At 39.7% G+C, this 15,645-nt stretch overlaps 2 protein-coding genes across 5 annotated transcripts in view; one reads left to right on the forward strand and one right to left on the reverse strand.

The window, feature by feature from the left end:
- The window catches only part of inpp4b (inositol polyphosphate-4-phosphatase type II B), a gene marked incomplete at its 5' end in the record, with an annotated part of 822,779 nt that extends 816,546 nt beyond the window's left edge, over positions 1-6,233 (forward strand). The window contains one exon of the mRNA XM_084318315.1: positions 4,876-6,233. Within this exon, the coding sequence (XP_084174441.1) occupies positions 4,876-5,008 (133 nt within the window). The 3' untranslated portion in view covers positions 5,009-6,233. The remainder of the gene's footprint in view (positions 1-4,875) is intronic.
- Positions 6,234-8,614: 2,381 nt separating this feature from the next.
- Positions 8,615-15,645, reverse strand: part of LOC311231987 (interleukin-15-like) — an 87,078-nt gene continuing 80,047 nt past the window's right edge. For 3 of the 4 annotated variants that reach the window (XR_014619897.1, XR_014619898.1, XM_084318636.1), the window contains one exon: positions 8,616-11,362. Coding sequence is in view for 2 of the 4 variants with exons in the window: in XM_084318636.1 (XP_084174762.1) it covers positions 11,261-11,362 (102 nt within the window). In the remaining 2 variants the exon portion in view is untranslated. Of the gene's footprint in view, positions 11,363-15,645 lie in introns of all 4 variants that reach the window. The other variant, XM_084318635.1, reaches the window with a different exon arrangement.

Here is a 15,645-nt window from a genome sequence, read left to right on the forward strand (position 1 = left end):
ATATAAACAGAATCAAACCATTTCAGATATACATCTGCTTCCCTGAAGAGATTGCATAATCTACTCGGGTTACTCTGATTGGCCCATTTGTCAGTCTGTCAGTTGTCAGTAGTTGTAAAGGCTAGTTAGTACACAGACAAACTAATTTGCTACAATTTTGTTAATTTAGTGCTTAAAAAAAATCCACTGAGGGCCACACCCCCATAACATACTGAGAATTGGCAGAGAGGGTGCAGTAACTAATTACACATACAATACATTAACATTCCCCAATAATCTTTTCTGACTAAATTAGCACCATTGTACTGGTTCTAACACCTTCTAGATGCTCAGAACTTACCACACCTGATACGATAACACAAAATGATGAGCTGTTCTCTTTGAGAGACAATTTAGAACTATGATGTAATGTCTGACTATGTTGTCATTTTCATCAGATGAGATCAACTGGACATTTACAGGAGTGACTAATCAACACAAAAGGGCTCCAATTATCTCTACAATGGAAAAGCATACAAAACAACAGTATGATAAACTCCTATCATGACGAGAATGACATAGGATCCACATGTCCCCCCCCCCCAAAATGCCAACCTTATCCTTTAGTGTGCCAAGTAGCCTACTTACAGTAGATACCATCCACACAGTATACTAACACAGCCAAGTATCCCACTTACAGTAGATACCAGTATACTAACCCAGCAGTGTGTCTGTCTGTGTCTCTGTTCCTGTGGTGTGTTGTTCCACCGTGCGGCGGGGCGCCCCCCTGCAGTCGGCTGACCCAGGGAGACGTGGGGCAGTGGGACGACCCTGAGGCCTGCACCGCGGCAGAGAACAAACCAGCGTCACGACACTTTTACCCCATTGCCCTGCTTCTCGTTAGCTCCCACCTACTGGTCGTGTGGCTCATTTTAAGTCTTGTTTTTCTGCTTGCAAAATATCAATAAATATTGCTGACAATGCCATATACTCACTCTGCTTTCTTTCCTGTGCCGGGTGGTTTCTCTCAACGAGGTGGACAGGTGGGATTATATTGGTCTTTGTTTCTTTCGTAAGGATAATTAGAGGAGAGTCGTTTAATCTGCTCCATCGACCACTTGCTTTATGGGGTTGATCCTTTCCCCTTTAATAGTGGAGGATTGGGAATAATAAATTTAGAGTTGAGGGTGTTAGGGGATGTAATCACCAATGAAATTCACCATTGACTAAGAACCTTCAGATATTGGGGTTGTCCCTCAGGAATGTGCTCAGGAACGGACATCTGTGTGTGATGGTTTATTCGCAGTTCTGTGTGAAAGCCTTGATTTGGTGAGGACCCCCGCCCCCCCATGTGCTGACATCTGGATTGGACTTGGGGTTATTTACATCAATCCATTTTCTAGAAATCTTAAAACCTGTTCCATCATTTTCCTCAACGTTGATAGTTGACTTAGAAACATAATGACATCAGCCAGACGTCACTCTGTCCTCCATTCAGCATGTGCATGATCAGCTGTTACTCTATCAGTTGTTACAGTACATGATCAGCTGTTAAATGATCAGCTGTTACAGTACATAATCAGCTGTTACCTGATCAGCTGTTACAGTACTGTACATGATCAGCTGTTACAGTACAATGGTTCATAATCCGGATTTCTCACCTTACTGGATCGATGACTGGTTTAACGTAACTTTATAGAAACTAAGATGCCCTGGTATCCCATATGTAAATCTCAGGAAAGAGCAGAAATAGATTAGATTGGATTAGCCATTTATTTTGTGTCCAGAGAGTGAACACATTTAACAAACAGCAACACAACAAACAATATAAAAAAAAAAAAAAAAGCGACACCCAAAACCCAAAACAGCAATCGACAATCTCAATCCCAGACGGAATTGAATTTTGGGTAGGCGGGGTAACTGTACATTGGATTATCGACGAAACCTTACTTGGTCCCATAAGAGGGTCTCGTGTATTATTGGGTTAGGACATTTACAGGGGCCAGTTTCGAATTGCAGTCTCCCGTAGGTGCTCTTTGAGAGTGGTTTTGAAAGTACACAATCACTTGTTACCACTTGGTAATTAGTATGATTTCTTAGCATCCATTCAGGTCCTTATTTATTATCCCTTTTAATTCAACCCAACAAACCAGAGATGTGTGACATCACCTCTATTCTCCTCACTTACCAACTCATTCCTGATGCCTAGCCACTACTTAAAGGGCTACTTCACTTTAAAAGAAAGATTATTTATGACCAGGCACGTTGGAAGGGGGGGGTGCTGCAGCACCCCCCCCCCCCCCCTCAGTTATTGCAAAAAAAAACATATTTATATATATATTTTTTTTTTCTGTTTTTTTTTTATGACTATTTATATATTTGTATATACTGTAACTCTATAACTGTAACACTGTATATTATAAGTTTATCCTGCTCAAAGCACTTCACCATTTTAATATTGTGTGTATTGAGCCATACTCTATTGTAGCCATTCTCCAATCTGTTAAATAAAGTTTTCATTAATTCATTACACTACTGTATGTACACAATCATACGCGTAAAACCGAGTAGATTTTAGAGTGATGACAGACTGTAAAAGACTGATTGAATGACAGGTGAAACAACTAATTGTATTCACCTCCCGTCTCCCGCCCTTCCCACGCGCCACGAACCACTGAGCTACTGTGATATAGTGCTTGCGCAGTCAGTCGATTTTAGCTAGTAGTCAGACTTTGCTAGCACAGAATGTCTCACTTGCAGAAAAGAAAAATATCAGATTTATTTTCTAAACGTCCCGCCGGTCCCAGTGACAGTCCCACTAAATCTGATAAACGTCAGAGAGAGACAGAGACGACAGGTTCAGCCTCAGCATCAGGTATTGAAGAGTTAACTGAGTCTGTTCCCCTATACCCCCCCTCGGGCGCCAGGGGCTTCCACTGAGGGGTGATGCAAATAGGGATGGGGTGTTATGGCAGCTCATGATGGAAATAGTGCGCACCGAGTCTGATCCCGAGTTGAAGAATTGGCTCCAAAACAGAGACAACTGGATGTCCAACAACATCCAAAACGAAATCTTACAGCTGTTTGCCCATGATATTCAGCGACAAATTAGAGGCAAAGCATCCAAAAGCCCATTCTTTGTCTTGAGCGCTGACGGAACCACTGATGTCACTCAATGGAAAAGAACAATTCTCGTGTAATATACAGTTCGCCGATGACAACTTGGAAGCTCAGAACTTCTTTTGGGGTTTTTACAATGCCCGGCCCAGACACAACAGCCGAGACGCTGTTTTTGTGTATAAAATACTTTTACGCCTCGACCTGCCCATGGAGAGGCTGATAGGATACTGTTTTGACGGGGCCAGCAACATGTCTGGGGGGTACAGGCTAGACCAGGGGTTCCCAAACTTTTCAGGCCGCGACCCAAAAAAAACGGTGTCAGAGAGCCACGACCCCCACTATTATAGGAGGTAAAAAAAATATTTAAATTTTAAACGGAAATGTATGGTTGAAACATGCAAACGTTCAAACGCACACACACTAATAAGCATTGGAGGCTTTTAACCAGGGCCGGACTGGGGAAATAATTCAGGCCAGGAAATATAGCCCCAGTCAGGCCACTTTTTATTTGTTGGGGTTGTTACAAAGACTTAATTTCCTGCATTCTGGTGCAGGAATTTTTTTTATTTGTACCCTTTAAATGCCAGTGTTTGTGATGGCATCACAAATTATTGTTAAAAAACAGGCTAGCATATGTATGATTAGCAACAACACAGATTTTTATGGATTTTCAGTTTTTTGTAATTGATAAATACAATATTTTATTCAACTTCAGCCCTGATCATAACACCACATATTCATTTTATAATTCTAACCCTTTAAATGCCAGTGTGTGTGATGGCATATATTTGCAATATATCAAATGCAAAGTACATTTTTCTGGGGGGGATTATTACAGGCTAGCATGTGTCGATGATTAGCAGTTTTTCGTAAGGATCCCGCCTCCACCAATCACATGCGGCTCCCTTTGTGTGTGTGTGAGAGCAAGAGAGAGAGAGAGAGAGAGAGAGAGAGAGAGAGATAGTTCTCCAACTTGTGTGAGTTGCAGTGATCTCCTGGTTGTTCCCCACCTAGGTTATCTAACTATTGCGCTGCTGCAACTAGAAACACTGGCCTGGCCTGCTTCTAAGTTCAGTGGCCTGACGCAAAAAAAAAAAATAATTGACATTTTTAATTAAAAATGTTTTATCATCTGGCGACCCCCCAGCACCCCCTACCGATTTAAAGTTCCAACGTGGCTGTTTATGACTGTATCTTACCTTGCACGCATCCACAAACGGTCATCAGCCTTGCCCAATGACATTGAAATCTCAGGTTGTGTTTATTAAATTAATTAAATTGTTTATTAAAAGACATGACTCAAAGCAGGGTTGTTGTAGTTTTATTTATATATTTGCAATTTTCAATTAAAAACATGTGTTTATTGTTAGAGTGGGTTTGCAAAAAAAATATTCCATTTCCCTATATTTAATTTTTGTTTAATAACTATAAATAACTATGAAATAGTAAAAACAGTTATATAAATCTTATTATATATACAGTATAGAATTAAAAGCAAAACAACCATGGTGACAATGTCTCAACAGAATCAAAAAGGAAAAAGGTTCAAATATAATATGAGTGAATTGCCCCTTTAAACGTTTGTGTCCATATGACATCATCTTGAAAAAGACGTGTCGTGTTTTTGTGTCCATATGACATCATCTTGAACAAGACATGTCATGTTTTTGTGTCCATAATGACATCATCTTGAACAAGACGTGTCATGTTTTTGTGTTTGTCACTTTCCTTTTGTTTCCTCATTCCTCTCCATCTCTCTTTTATTTTGATCATCAGAGAAGGATGTCGGATTGAGAATGTACAAAAGAACATTAGGTGCAGGAAATACGCCTTCAACGTGTTGCAGCTGATGGCCTTTCCCAAGTGCTACCGACCACCAGAGGGGACATATGGCAAGGTTGACTCTTGAAGAAGAAAAGCCAGTGATTCCAGGTTGTTTGATGTTTTGCTACTGTTTTTCATTTACTTTTTATTATTAATATTATTTTGAATGTGTGTATATGTGTATATATGTGTGTGTGTGTGTGTGTGTGTGTGTGTGTGTGTGTGTGTGTGTGTGTGTGTGTGTGTGTGTGTGTGTGTGTGTGTGTGTGTGTGTGTGTGTGTGTGTGTGTGTGTGTGTGTGTGTGTGTGTGTGTGTGTGTGTGTGTGTGTGTGTGTGTGTGTGTGTGTGCGTGCGTGCGTGCGTGCGTGTGTTTAATGGACCACAAGCTGGATTGCCAAATATATTACTTGCAAACTTGAAAGAACCTTCCATTTTTGCCCTGTTGACAAGTAATCTAAACAATAACAAGACAATTATTGTGTGTGTATGTGTTAGACATTCCCTCAGAGATAGTTTATTGACTAGTGTTAAAGGGGAATGGCACCCATCTTTAAGAATAACGTTTAATGGCCTTAGACAGTCGAGCAATACTCTAACCTATGATACTCTTATTGATGTACAGCCATGAAGCGTCTCCATTGACAGTGAGTGGTACAGTAGCTAATTTAATGACACTGTGTTGTTCTGAAGTCTCACATCCAAATTGACTGTTTGCAAAATAATGACCTAAACACTTCCTCAGATTTCACAAGGAATAGAGAACAGAGAGCAGCATTTGATGCAATGGAAACTCTGCAATGTAGCATCCCATGGGTCTGACAGGCCAGGCTCCTGGAGGACAGTAGTATTGTCCCTTTCTGCAGTAGTTCAGATAGTATCACTTCCCATCCAGAGAAGTGCTACAGCCTTTCAAGCCAGACAAATCTTGCATCATTACACTGTAGGTATAACATGTTCTGAAGCTGAGCTACAGTGGTGTTCCCTTTTCACAACTTGCCATTGTATTAACAGCTCATCCTGTTATAATTCATGGTTGTTTTAAGCTACACTTTTTTCAATCATATTTTATACAGTATGTCGAGGTACAGTACAGCCCAATGAAACAAACCTATATGATTTAGTATAGAGTGTAAATTAATTGGACCTTTTCTTTTTGTATGGAACCTATTTATTTGTATATTCTAAAGTGAATTCATATTCCAAGGGTATTAATTTACTCAAATTATGCATATTTCAAATGTTTGTTTTTATACATTACACATTCTTTATTGTCCATTGAAATTTTTAATAAAGACTGAATTGTTTGACATGGATGTATCAACACATACACGTGATGTACTGCACATAAAAGGAGTCTGGATGGAGTTACTGTCCGATTTAAACCACAGCCCTGCTGTTGCTCTCTGATCCATCACCCTGTCTACAGCCACCTTTTCCAGAGGTGTGGACCTGAGTCACATGACTTGGACTCGAGTCAGACAAATTTGATGACTTCAGACTTGACAAAATCACAAAAGACTTGCAACTCGACTTTGACCAATGACTAACAAGAATGTTAATGATTATGCCTTACATTTACATTTACATTTACATTTAGTCATTTAGCTGACGCTTAAGCGACTTACAAGTTCTGTACGACAGGTCATCAGGAAGGGTCTATCTACTCTATCAGCTGAGTAACAATATTCATCAAAGTGTTGCGTGTTACAGTGTAGGTTAGTTTATTAGGACAAGTGCATGACAGTAAGGTTAGTTAGGGTTAGATTTATTTATTTATTATTATTTCAGATAATGGTTGAAGAAGTGCGTCTTTAGTCGATGGCGAAAGATTGGACGGGATTCGGCTGTCCTAACTGGGGTGGGTAGTTCATTCCACCATTGTGGGGCAAGGACTTTTGCAACCCCACTGTCACCTACCCGCGACCCCACTTTGGGTCGTGACCTGTAGTTTGAGAACCGCTGCTTTAGGTTATCCGAGTTCCTATTTAGCCAGTTCAAGTTAAAATCTCCCACCACCAATAGTTCATAATCTGAAAAACGAGAAATTAGGTTTACTAGAATGTCTATAGTTTCTGTGACAGCAGCTGGGGGTCTATACACATATTACAACTGGGCCCCAACTGGATATTTAGAGCAATACATTCAAATGTATTTGGTATGGATGTAACAGTTGTGACGTCACCTCAAACTTCGATGCTGCGAGGAAGATTAGAACACGGTCTCCCACACCGTGTGCAACAACACAGACGAATTCACTTCTTACCGTGTCTATGCGTCTTTTGAGAATGTGAGAGTGAGTTTAACCCATAGCACCCGCTACTCACCCCAGCCCTTCGTGACTGTGCTTCACGATACCATCCTGGCACCGCTACTCACCCCAGCCCTTCTTGACTGCGCTTCACGATACCATCCGTTACATGGAGACTGAATCTAATACACAGTCCCCCACACATCTTCAGTGAGGAGGGCAGGTAGTGCCCTTGGACGTTTTGGGGTTTGCTGCCTTGCTCAAGGGCACGTTGGTGGAGATAATAGGCACCTTAGATGTAATGAGATCAAATGTTATAAGAGGGGAGGTACAGGCAGGGTAATATAAATTATTATGATTATGAAATTAAATGATTATAGCTATGTATATACTTTATAGATATAAAGGTAAAGAACAAGATAGATTATGAATAAAGAAAGGATACTTATTGATAACAGAATGTGTAAATATACAGCACAGCCCCCCCTTGGTATCATATATAGATTATATCCTAAATCCAAATATATATAGCTACCCTGTAATATATAAATATATAAGTAAATATATACATTTACCCTGTACAATGTACAATACTCAGTTTTGTTTGTTTATTTTTTACCCAGGGACAGTGCACATTAATGAACATCTTCAGTTTCCACATCAATGTAAATGTGCCAGATTTGAGCTAATTAGCTAGTTTAAATCTGTAGTCCCTGCCTACCATGCATGTCTTTATGGTGTGGGAGGAAACTGGAGTACCCAGAGGAAACCAACGTGGACACAGAGAGAACATGTAAACTCCACACAGAAAGTCCATACAGAGTCTTAGTCTACCCTGGTGTAAGTAAACAGATAAGAGATGTGAGATTTCCTTGTCGAACCATGTCTCTCATTCCATATCTCCTTCCTGGTTTTATCTCCAAGTCTAGGCCCATCTTGTCATCATTCTCCTACATGAATGCTCAGAGACAGCAGAAGGAGGGGGGAGGGTCAGCCAGAGAAACACAGCAGTCTATTATAAAATAGACCAGCAGTCTACTAAAATAAAATGTGTATATGCACTTGTGGCACATGAAAGGCAGTTTGGATAAAATCATCCACGACTGGCATTCATATACAGTATATAATAAGCTACACTGAGTATACAAAACATTAGCAACACCCACTATTTTCATGACAAAAGCAAAGGTTTATGACCATAGGATAATTTGGAATGCAGGCTATTCTGTCCTTCCTTACAATGTAAAATGTGGTTTCTCAAACTTTTCAAGTCAGTGTAAAGAGTAAATAGTACTAAATACTGTAGATTAGTCAACCTAATTAGATTGTTGTTGGTGGTGGTGGGACCCAGGCTCATTGAAACAATCAATATCACAAACATACAACTGCTACAACCGACTATGGGTGAAAAAACAACAATCCCTTATCGATTGTACCCGTAGAACTGACAGGTTCAACACATTTCTATTGAATAAAGAAATATTTTAGAAAAGGTGTGTGTTATCGTCACAAGGACAGAAATGGCAGGACGTTACGATGTCTGCCCACCACACTTGGATTCTTCCAACTCAAGGAAATACAATCAAGGAAGTAAAGAAGACCATTGCTTCCTGTTCTTTAACAGTTTCCTAGAAGTCTGAATAACAAGACTTTCTGATGAGGCTGAAAATCAAAAAGATTTCAGCTGAGATGAACCCTCTATATCTTCTTGTGTTGTTTTGAGATGAACAGAGCAAGAGTATTTGTAGGGCCAGTGCTGTCAAATGATTAATTCACTGTGTTGATCAAGGCTTTTTTTATTTCCAAGTCACCAAACACTCACACACTGTTGGTAACTACATAGTTGTGGCAGTTCTGCTTATTGGAGTAACATTCCATGAAAGTGTATAAAAATGGTACATTCAGTAGTGTATATTGTGGAACTTAATAGTTGCCTGCCATGTGTACAGTATATGGTACATCCTGCCAGACATATATAAGTCTTATATAAGAATACATTGAAATGGAAAGCCATACATTACAGTGACTAAACATAACATGTTTGTGTTCTTAAATCAATAAAAAGGTAGACATGGAATGAAATAGCTTCAGTGAATTATGAATATCCCAGTATCTTCATTCCTCTGTCCCCTCTCATTGACATACATGACATACATCACAGACATGCTCATCATCAACCTTTAGAATAGTATTGCATAGCCATACCTCTCCACACTACATTAGTTCTCTATCAGCGCTGGAGAGAGGTCTGGTTGAACCCGTTATCATTCCGGTATAGGGGGGAAAACACTGGCTTGTTTGTATTTCTTTAAACCAATCACAATCATCCTGTGTGGTGCTATGCCCAGGTTGCAGCGACGGTGCTTTTGCAATTGTGCCTTAGTGTCACAGATAGTGGAAGGAATTCCGAGAATTCCGAATGAATTAGTCGGCCTATGGCATGCTTATACCCACATTCTATATCATGTGATATAGAATTAACGCTCTCAAATTAGGATGATACAGTATGATATAAAATAATGTAAAAATAACCATTTAGAAACGTATATAAAAACATATTTGACATATAAACATATACAGTACATTTGACATATAAACATACATTTAGCAAATTCATAATCATAGCTTATTTACATTATATTACAACCCTGAGTACAATCCACACTCTTAACACTTTCGCGGCCAACCACGTATATATATATGTTATTGGGTGCCAGCGGTTAACGGCCAAAAATGTATATGTTTTTGGATCGTTTTCCCTTTTTTTCTATTTTAATATCCTATTCAATGTCAGGGACATGTATGTTGCCATTAAAAGGCATACTGGGGGCGTCGAGGGTGGCGCAGCGCGTACAGCATTACAATGCAACACGGCAGACCCGGGTTCAATTCCCGGACCCCGCGCTCCTTGCCGAATGTCTTTCCCCGATCGATCTCCCTTTCCTCCTCCTTCTCTCTCTATCGGACTGCCCGATAGCAAAAAGCAATAAAACGTACCAAAAAAATTACTTGTCCGTTAAGTAACATTTAAAAGGCATACTGGGATTCCGAAGGTGCAGTACTGGCCAGATCCTGCTAGTAGGCAGTATCGAGAGTGCAGTAAACCCTGTTCCAGACCGGGTGCTATGTTTAAACCGCTCCAGATGGATTCACCCGATCGTATTGAATCGTTTTCGGGACCCCCGATCCATATGTTTTGGTGGGTTATGTCGTGGACCAGATGGACATAGGATGGACCAGATGGCGATCAAATAATTGGAATATTCCTTTTGGAATACCACCGACCACAGGTAAGGACAATCTGACATCAATTTCAGCTTGATCGTGCAAGGTTATCATACCCATCCCCCTGATCGGTGTGTGTTGTGGTAATAACGAATGACGTTACTGGCAATCAAATAATCAGAAACGACCCCCCCCCCCTTTCATGCATTCATGATGAAACATAATATCTATGATATAGATTTTATTTGAAAATAGTAGCATGTCCAGGGACAAAACGCCAATGGTTTTAGTAGAATTCACGTTGCGCCCTGTAGCCGGCCTTCCAGGAATTAGCCCGGATCATTCCGAAATTATACTCATATTCACCACGGGATAATGCGTGAACGTATTCATGAAACAATTTATTCTTTTTTGCATCTTGAACAGAAGATAGTTACTGTCAAATGACCATGGTATTGTATCCATATCTATAAAATATAGATTTAGCTCTACAAACAACGTGACGCACAGTGAAACTATGTAATGGAAAGCTGGCCCAGCTATAGCTAGATGGGGAAATCGAATGGCCGCGAATGTGTTAATGTAGTATTTGAAATATCTAACCAAGTTGATAAATTCTCCTAAATGTGCACCAAATCTGTGTAACAAATGGTATCAACCCCAAAATTGCTGCAACAACTTATTGAGCATGCACAATTGAGCATGGAAATATAAATCATACACTTCCATAACAATGTTCTTATACACTCTACTTTCAACATTTGAATAGGCGTCTAACCAAAACACAATGTTCATTACAGATTTATGACTAGAAAAAACAGTGCTGAGCTACATCTCAAATTAAATCTTCAGGTTCCCAGCTTTCAGATGAAGGGGTAATTCATACTTTCCAGCAGAGTCATCAGTCTCTCAAGGAATATTGTTGTGTTTTTAACAGTGTGTCCCTCACATGCTGGACAGTTGTCCTAAAAGAGAAAGAAAAAAAGGGATGGACTAAAATAAGATGAAGAAATGCAATGCAAGTGAACATTTTAACATGTTACCCATGTTTACAGATTGGACTGTTCATACTAGCTGTGCTGCGAGCTCCACAGCCAGCTTGTGAACTGTAGCAATGGTTTCGGTGTCAAGTCTATTTTCTCCGCGAGCCGCAAACGAATAGGACATATACCAGATTTGAAAAACATCAAAACGGGATAAACAAACACGTTATTAAGGTTTTCTTTGTCAATTAAATCAATTCATGAATCTGTTTGGTTTGTCAAATAAATTATATGGTTCAGCACCAATTATGGAGATGATTATTATTATATACTATATTAGATATTATGTCCACGGTAGGCGGAGCCTACATTCAGTAGTGTCTGTTTGGGTTAGTGTGTTTGAATCTGTGCATACAGTATCTCGCAAACTATAGGGCCGATCAACCTGTGCTTTGGTGCAGAAAGATATAGAGGCACAAGGATGAGCGTGTGGTAATATGTTTCACATCAGGGAACGGGAAGTATTTTGGGGGAATTCATTTCCAGCATTCTACATTGACTTTCATGAAGTCCTTCGTGTCCTTGTGGTACACCTTTTCACCGCCAGAGGGTAACGGCTTCTACCAGGGGTCAGCACAGAGACTACAGACAGTTGGCCACTCGCTCCATCCCAGCATGCTTTGTGATTGTAGAAAAGTGTGTGGTTCTAGTTGTTTTATAATGTCAAATAGTTGTTAAGTGTTGGAAAGAGACAATAAACCACACAATTAAACCATTTGCAACACTTAACAACTAACAACTATGTTATAGTGCGTTTAAACCCAGTTAGTTATTTTTGTGTTTTAACTGAGTGTGAGTGTTATCTGAAATAACCACATCGGCCTTGGTTTTCAATGTAACAAGATTTGCCAACTTCTGGCTGGACAGTATCAGTTTGGAACACTTCTGGCTGGACAGTATCAGTTTGGAACACTTCACCTATATTTTCACTATTTTCTCAGCAACTGAGCAGTAAATGGATTTGCCATTGAAATCTGTGCTAATTGTATAACCAGTGTTTCAGTTGTGTTTTGAGAAATCATAACATGATTTGCAGACACGCTTGAGACTTGAGATGGGCCCTGGCCAAGAAGGCAGCATAAAAAAAATTCACATAGAACATTAAACAAAAACAAGACACTTTAGTAGTACTAAGAAATAGAGAAAATGTCTTAACATTTCTATGAAAATAGACAATATTTAAAACATGATCACTCCATGGCAAGAAGGTGTCAAATATATATATTTGTATCCACTTTTTATCCTTCTTTTTCTGTTTTTCTCCCATCCCAATTTAGTCATGCTAATTCCCCCCTCCCCTGTCTTGATTGTTGCTCGCATGTGCCCCCCACTGGCCGGTCGTAGGGAGCGTTGAAGAATCTATCGCATGTCCCCTCCAATACATGCAGAGTCAGCCAGCCACTTCTTTTCACCTGCCAGCGCGGACTCTCATTGGCGAGGTGTAACGTGTGGGAGGCTCACACTACCCTCGACATCTCCTGTCCTTGCTGTGCAGGCGCCCTGACCGACCTGTAGGAGTCGATGTTTACAACGACCGGATTACCACCCATCGACTCCCCTCCCGCTGACTCTGCCAATTGAGTCAGTATGACGGCCGGCCCAAGCCGGAGGCAACGCTGACAGCCGGATTCGATACCGGTGTCTCACGCATTGGTGACGAGCGCTTAGACCGCTGCGATTATGATTACCAGTATATTAAATAATCACACTTATTTTGTAACATATTATTATTTTAGGTATAGATCATTACTTAAGAGTCAGATCAATCTGTGTGTTAAATATCCTACATTTCTATACAGGACAGGTCGTGGAGAGTTTAGATACTGTTTCAGTGCACCTGACCCTTGGAAGTATACCGCTGCTCATTTACCTTGCTCAAATTTTGCAATGCAGCACAGTAAGCAACATGGATATTTTTGCAAAGTGACACAGTATGACTAAAGTCTGTCTAAAGAGAAGTCGGTTCATAATGCCGCCATCTTGATAACAGGGACTAACAAGATTAACAAAGGGTTTGAAACTTTCCGGAAAATATCTGGAAACTTTCCAGAAATTTCCATGGGAAGTTATAGTCAGGAATTTTGGAAATCGTGTCAATTTCAATAAAAAAAAAACGTGCTTATAATAGGACAATTATTATTTTGGGAAATACACATAATAAGGCAATAATAGGTCTTGTGACATGTTTAGGTTAAAAGTCAGTTTAATTGCAACTCTGCTCTGTGAATTCAATACACAGTGCACAGTACAGTGTACAGGTAACTGCCAGAATACTATACAGACTATATAGACTACTATATATATTATAGTAATGAGACAGATCACTATGGTCGTGTTGAATGGAGAAATCCATAACACTAAAGATGAAGGCAACAACAAAACTACTTCTGCAAAATAAACATATTCTGAGAAAATTATTTAATGTGAGTTCATGTTTAGTAAAATTATAAATTTGCAGTGAAATGTGAGTTTTAAAGATGTTTAAAATGAATAACAATCTCTGCTAAACAACTGAGAATCACACAGTGAGTGGTTGCCATGGTAATTAAGGACTATGTGGCAGAAACTGGATGGCTGAAGTGAAAAACTTTACTTTTTAACACTTTTGGAAATGGAAACCACAATATAGGCTACAAGTGTATAGCTGGCAGAGGTTGTTCAGAATACCATCTGTTTTGGGAAACTCCAAAGACATACTGTCACCACCAGTGATCTTTGGCTAATGCAGGTCACTTGTGCTTAGAGACATGTCCAAACGATGTAGCTTTAACCAACTTTTGTGTGCAGAAGACGCTAGGAAAGACCCTGTGTACAGAACCTCACCAGCTAGACATGCCCAGGCAATGTCCTTTGATCCCCTCCCCACCTCAAAATATTTGTATTGCATATAAAATAGTTTACACAAACTACTTTCAATGGTCATATTACACTTTTATAATTTCATATTTTACGACAATTTTACAATAATAATGCTATGACGTTATCATATAACACCAACAAATCAATACTTATTAACAAGTAATGCTACATAATGACAAGATAATTATTGTATTGGGGGCTCCGTGGCCCCCCTTCACCTGGATCCTGACCAACAGCTCCAATGCAAAATCTAACACTCTGGTTTGTCCTCCTTTTATACAGAATGAGTTCTCTAAAAGTATCCTGTTCCTCTATTTAAGTCAACCATATAAGGTGGTCTCCATTGGCCAAAGTGTCCTTTGACCTGAGGATCTACTCATTTTAGCCACACCTGCACGATGACTCCCCTAACAGTTATATGGTCTTGTCTTTCTATAGTGCTGATCTTCATATACTGTACCTGTAAGTAAAATAGCTATTATTTTACCCTTTTAGAAGTCGAACCTTTAGATCTTAGTGCTTAGACAAGGGTAACATACTGGTTTGTTTGACTCATCTGCTGTCTTTTATTGTGTGTGTAGCTGTAACATGAAGATATATTGAACACCCCAGGCGGGGTCAGACAAGGTCAAATGTCATCTAAAATGAACTATGTTCTTAGGAATGTTTCAATCTGACACTGTCAGTCAGAGACAGTCAGAGATCACCAAAACAGATGTAAGGAAGAGAGATGTCCCAGGGTCCTGTCGTGCACTGTTGGCTCTTAAAAAATACCCAAATAATATAAGAAATAACTCAAACACAGTGAATAGAGTTCAGTATGTCTTGAGGTTTACTGGTCCATGGTGCATAAGAACATAAAAGGGAGAACATATTACATCAGGCTTGGAGATCATTCTTCTGAGAAACATGACACCTACTTCGGAGTTCCACAGGGGAGCTGCCTTGGTCCATTATTATTCTCACTATACATGCTGCCACTCGGAGACATCATTAGAAAACACAATGTATGTTTCCAGTTACGCAGATGACACACAATTGTACATCTCGCTGAACCAAATGATCACACAGCTATTAACTCCATTTCCGCCTGTCTCTTAGCCATAAACAAATGGATGACGAACAACTTCCTAAAATTAAATGAGGGCAAAACTGAAATCCTACTAGTCGGTCCTATAACAAAAAGAGAAATGTTACAGAGCAATATGAGGCAACTTACTCCTTGGATCAAACCCGAAGTTACAAGTCTTGGTGTTATAATAGACTCAGACCTAAGCGTTAAAGGGGAGATGAAGCAGTGAACAATGTGATCCTAGTTTGTTTGTTGTGTACCTTGTGTAAGACAG

This window comes from Notolepis coatsorum (genome assembly GCF_963971535.1).
Source record: "Notolepis coatsorum genome assembly, chromosome: 7".
NCBI lineage: Eukaryota > Metazoa > Chordata > Actinopteri > Aulopiformes > Paralepididae > Notolepis > Notolepis coatsorum.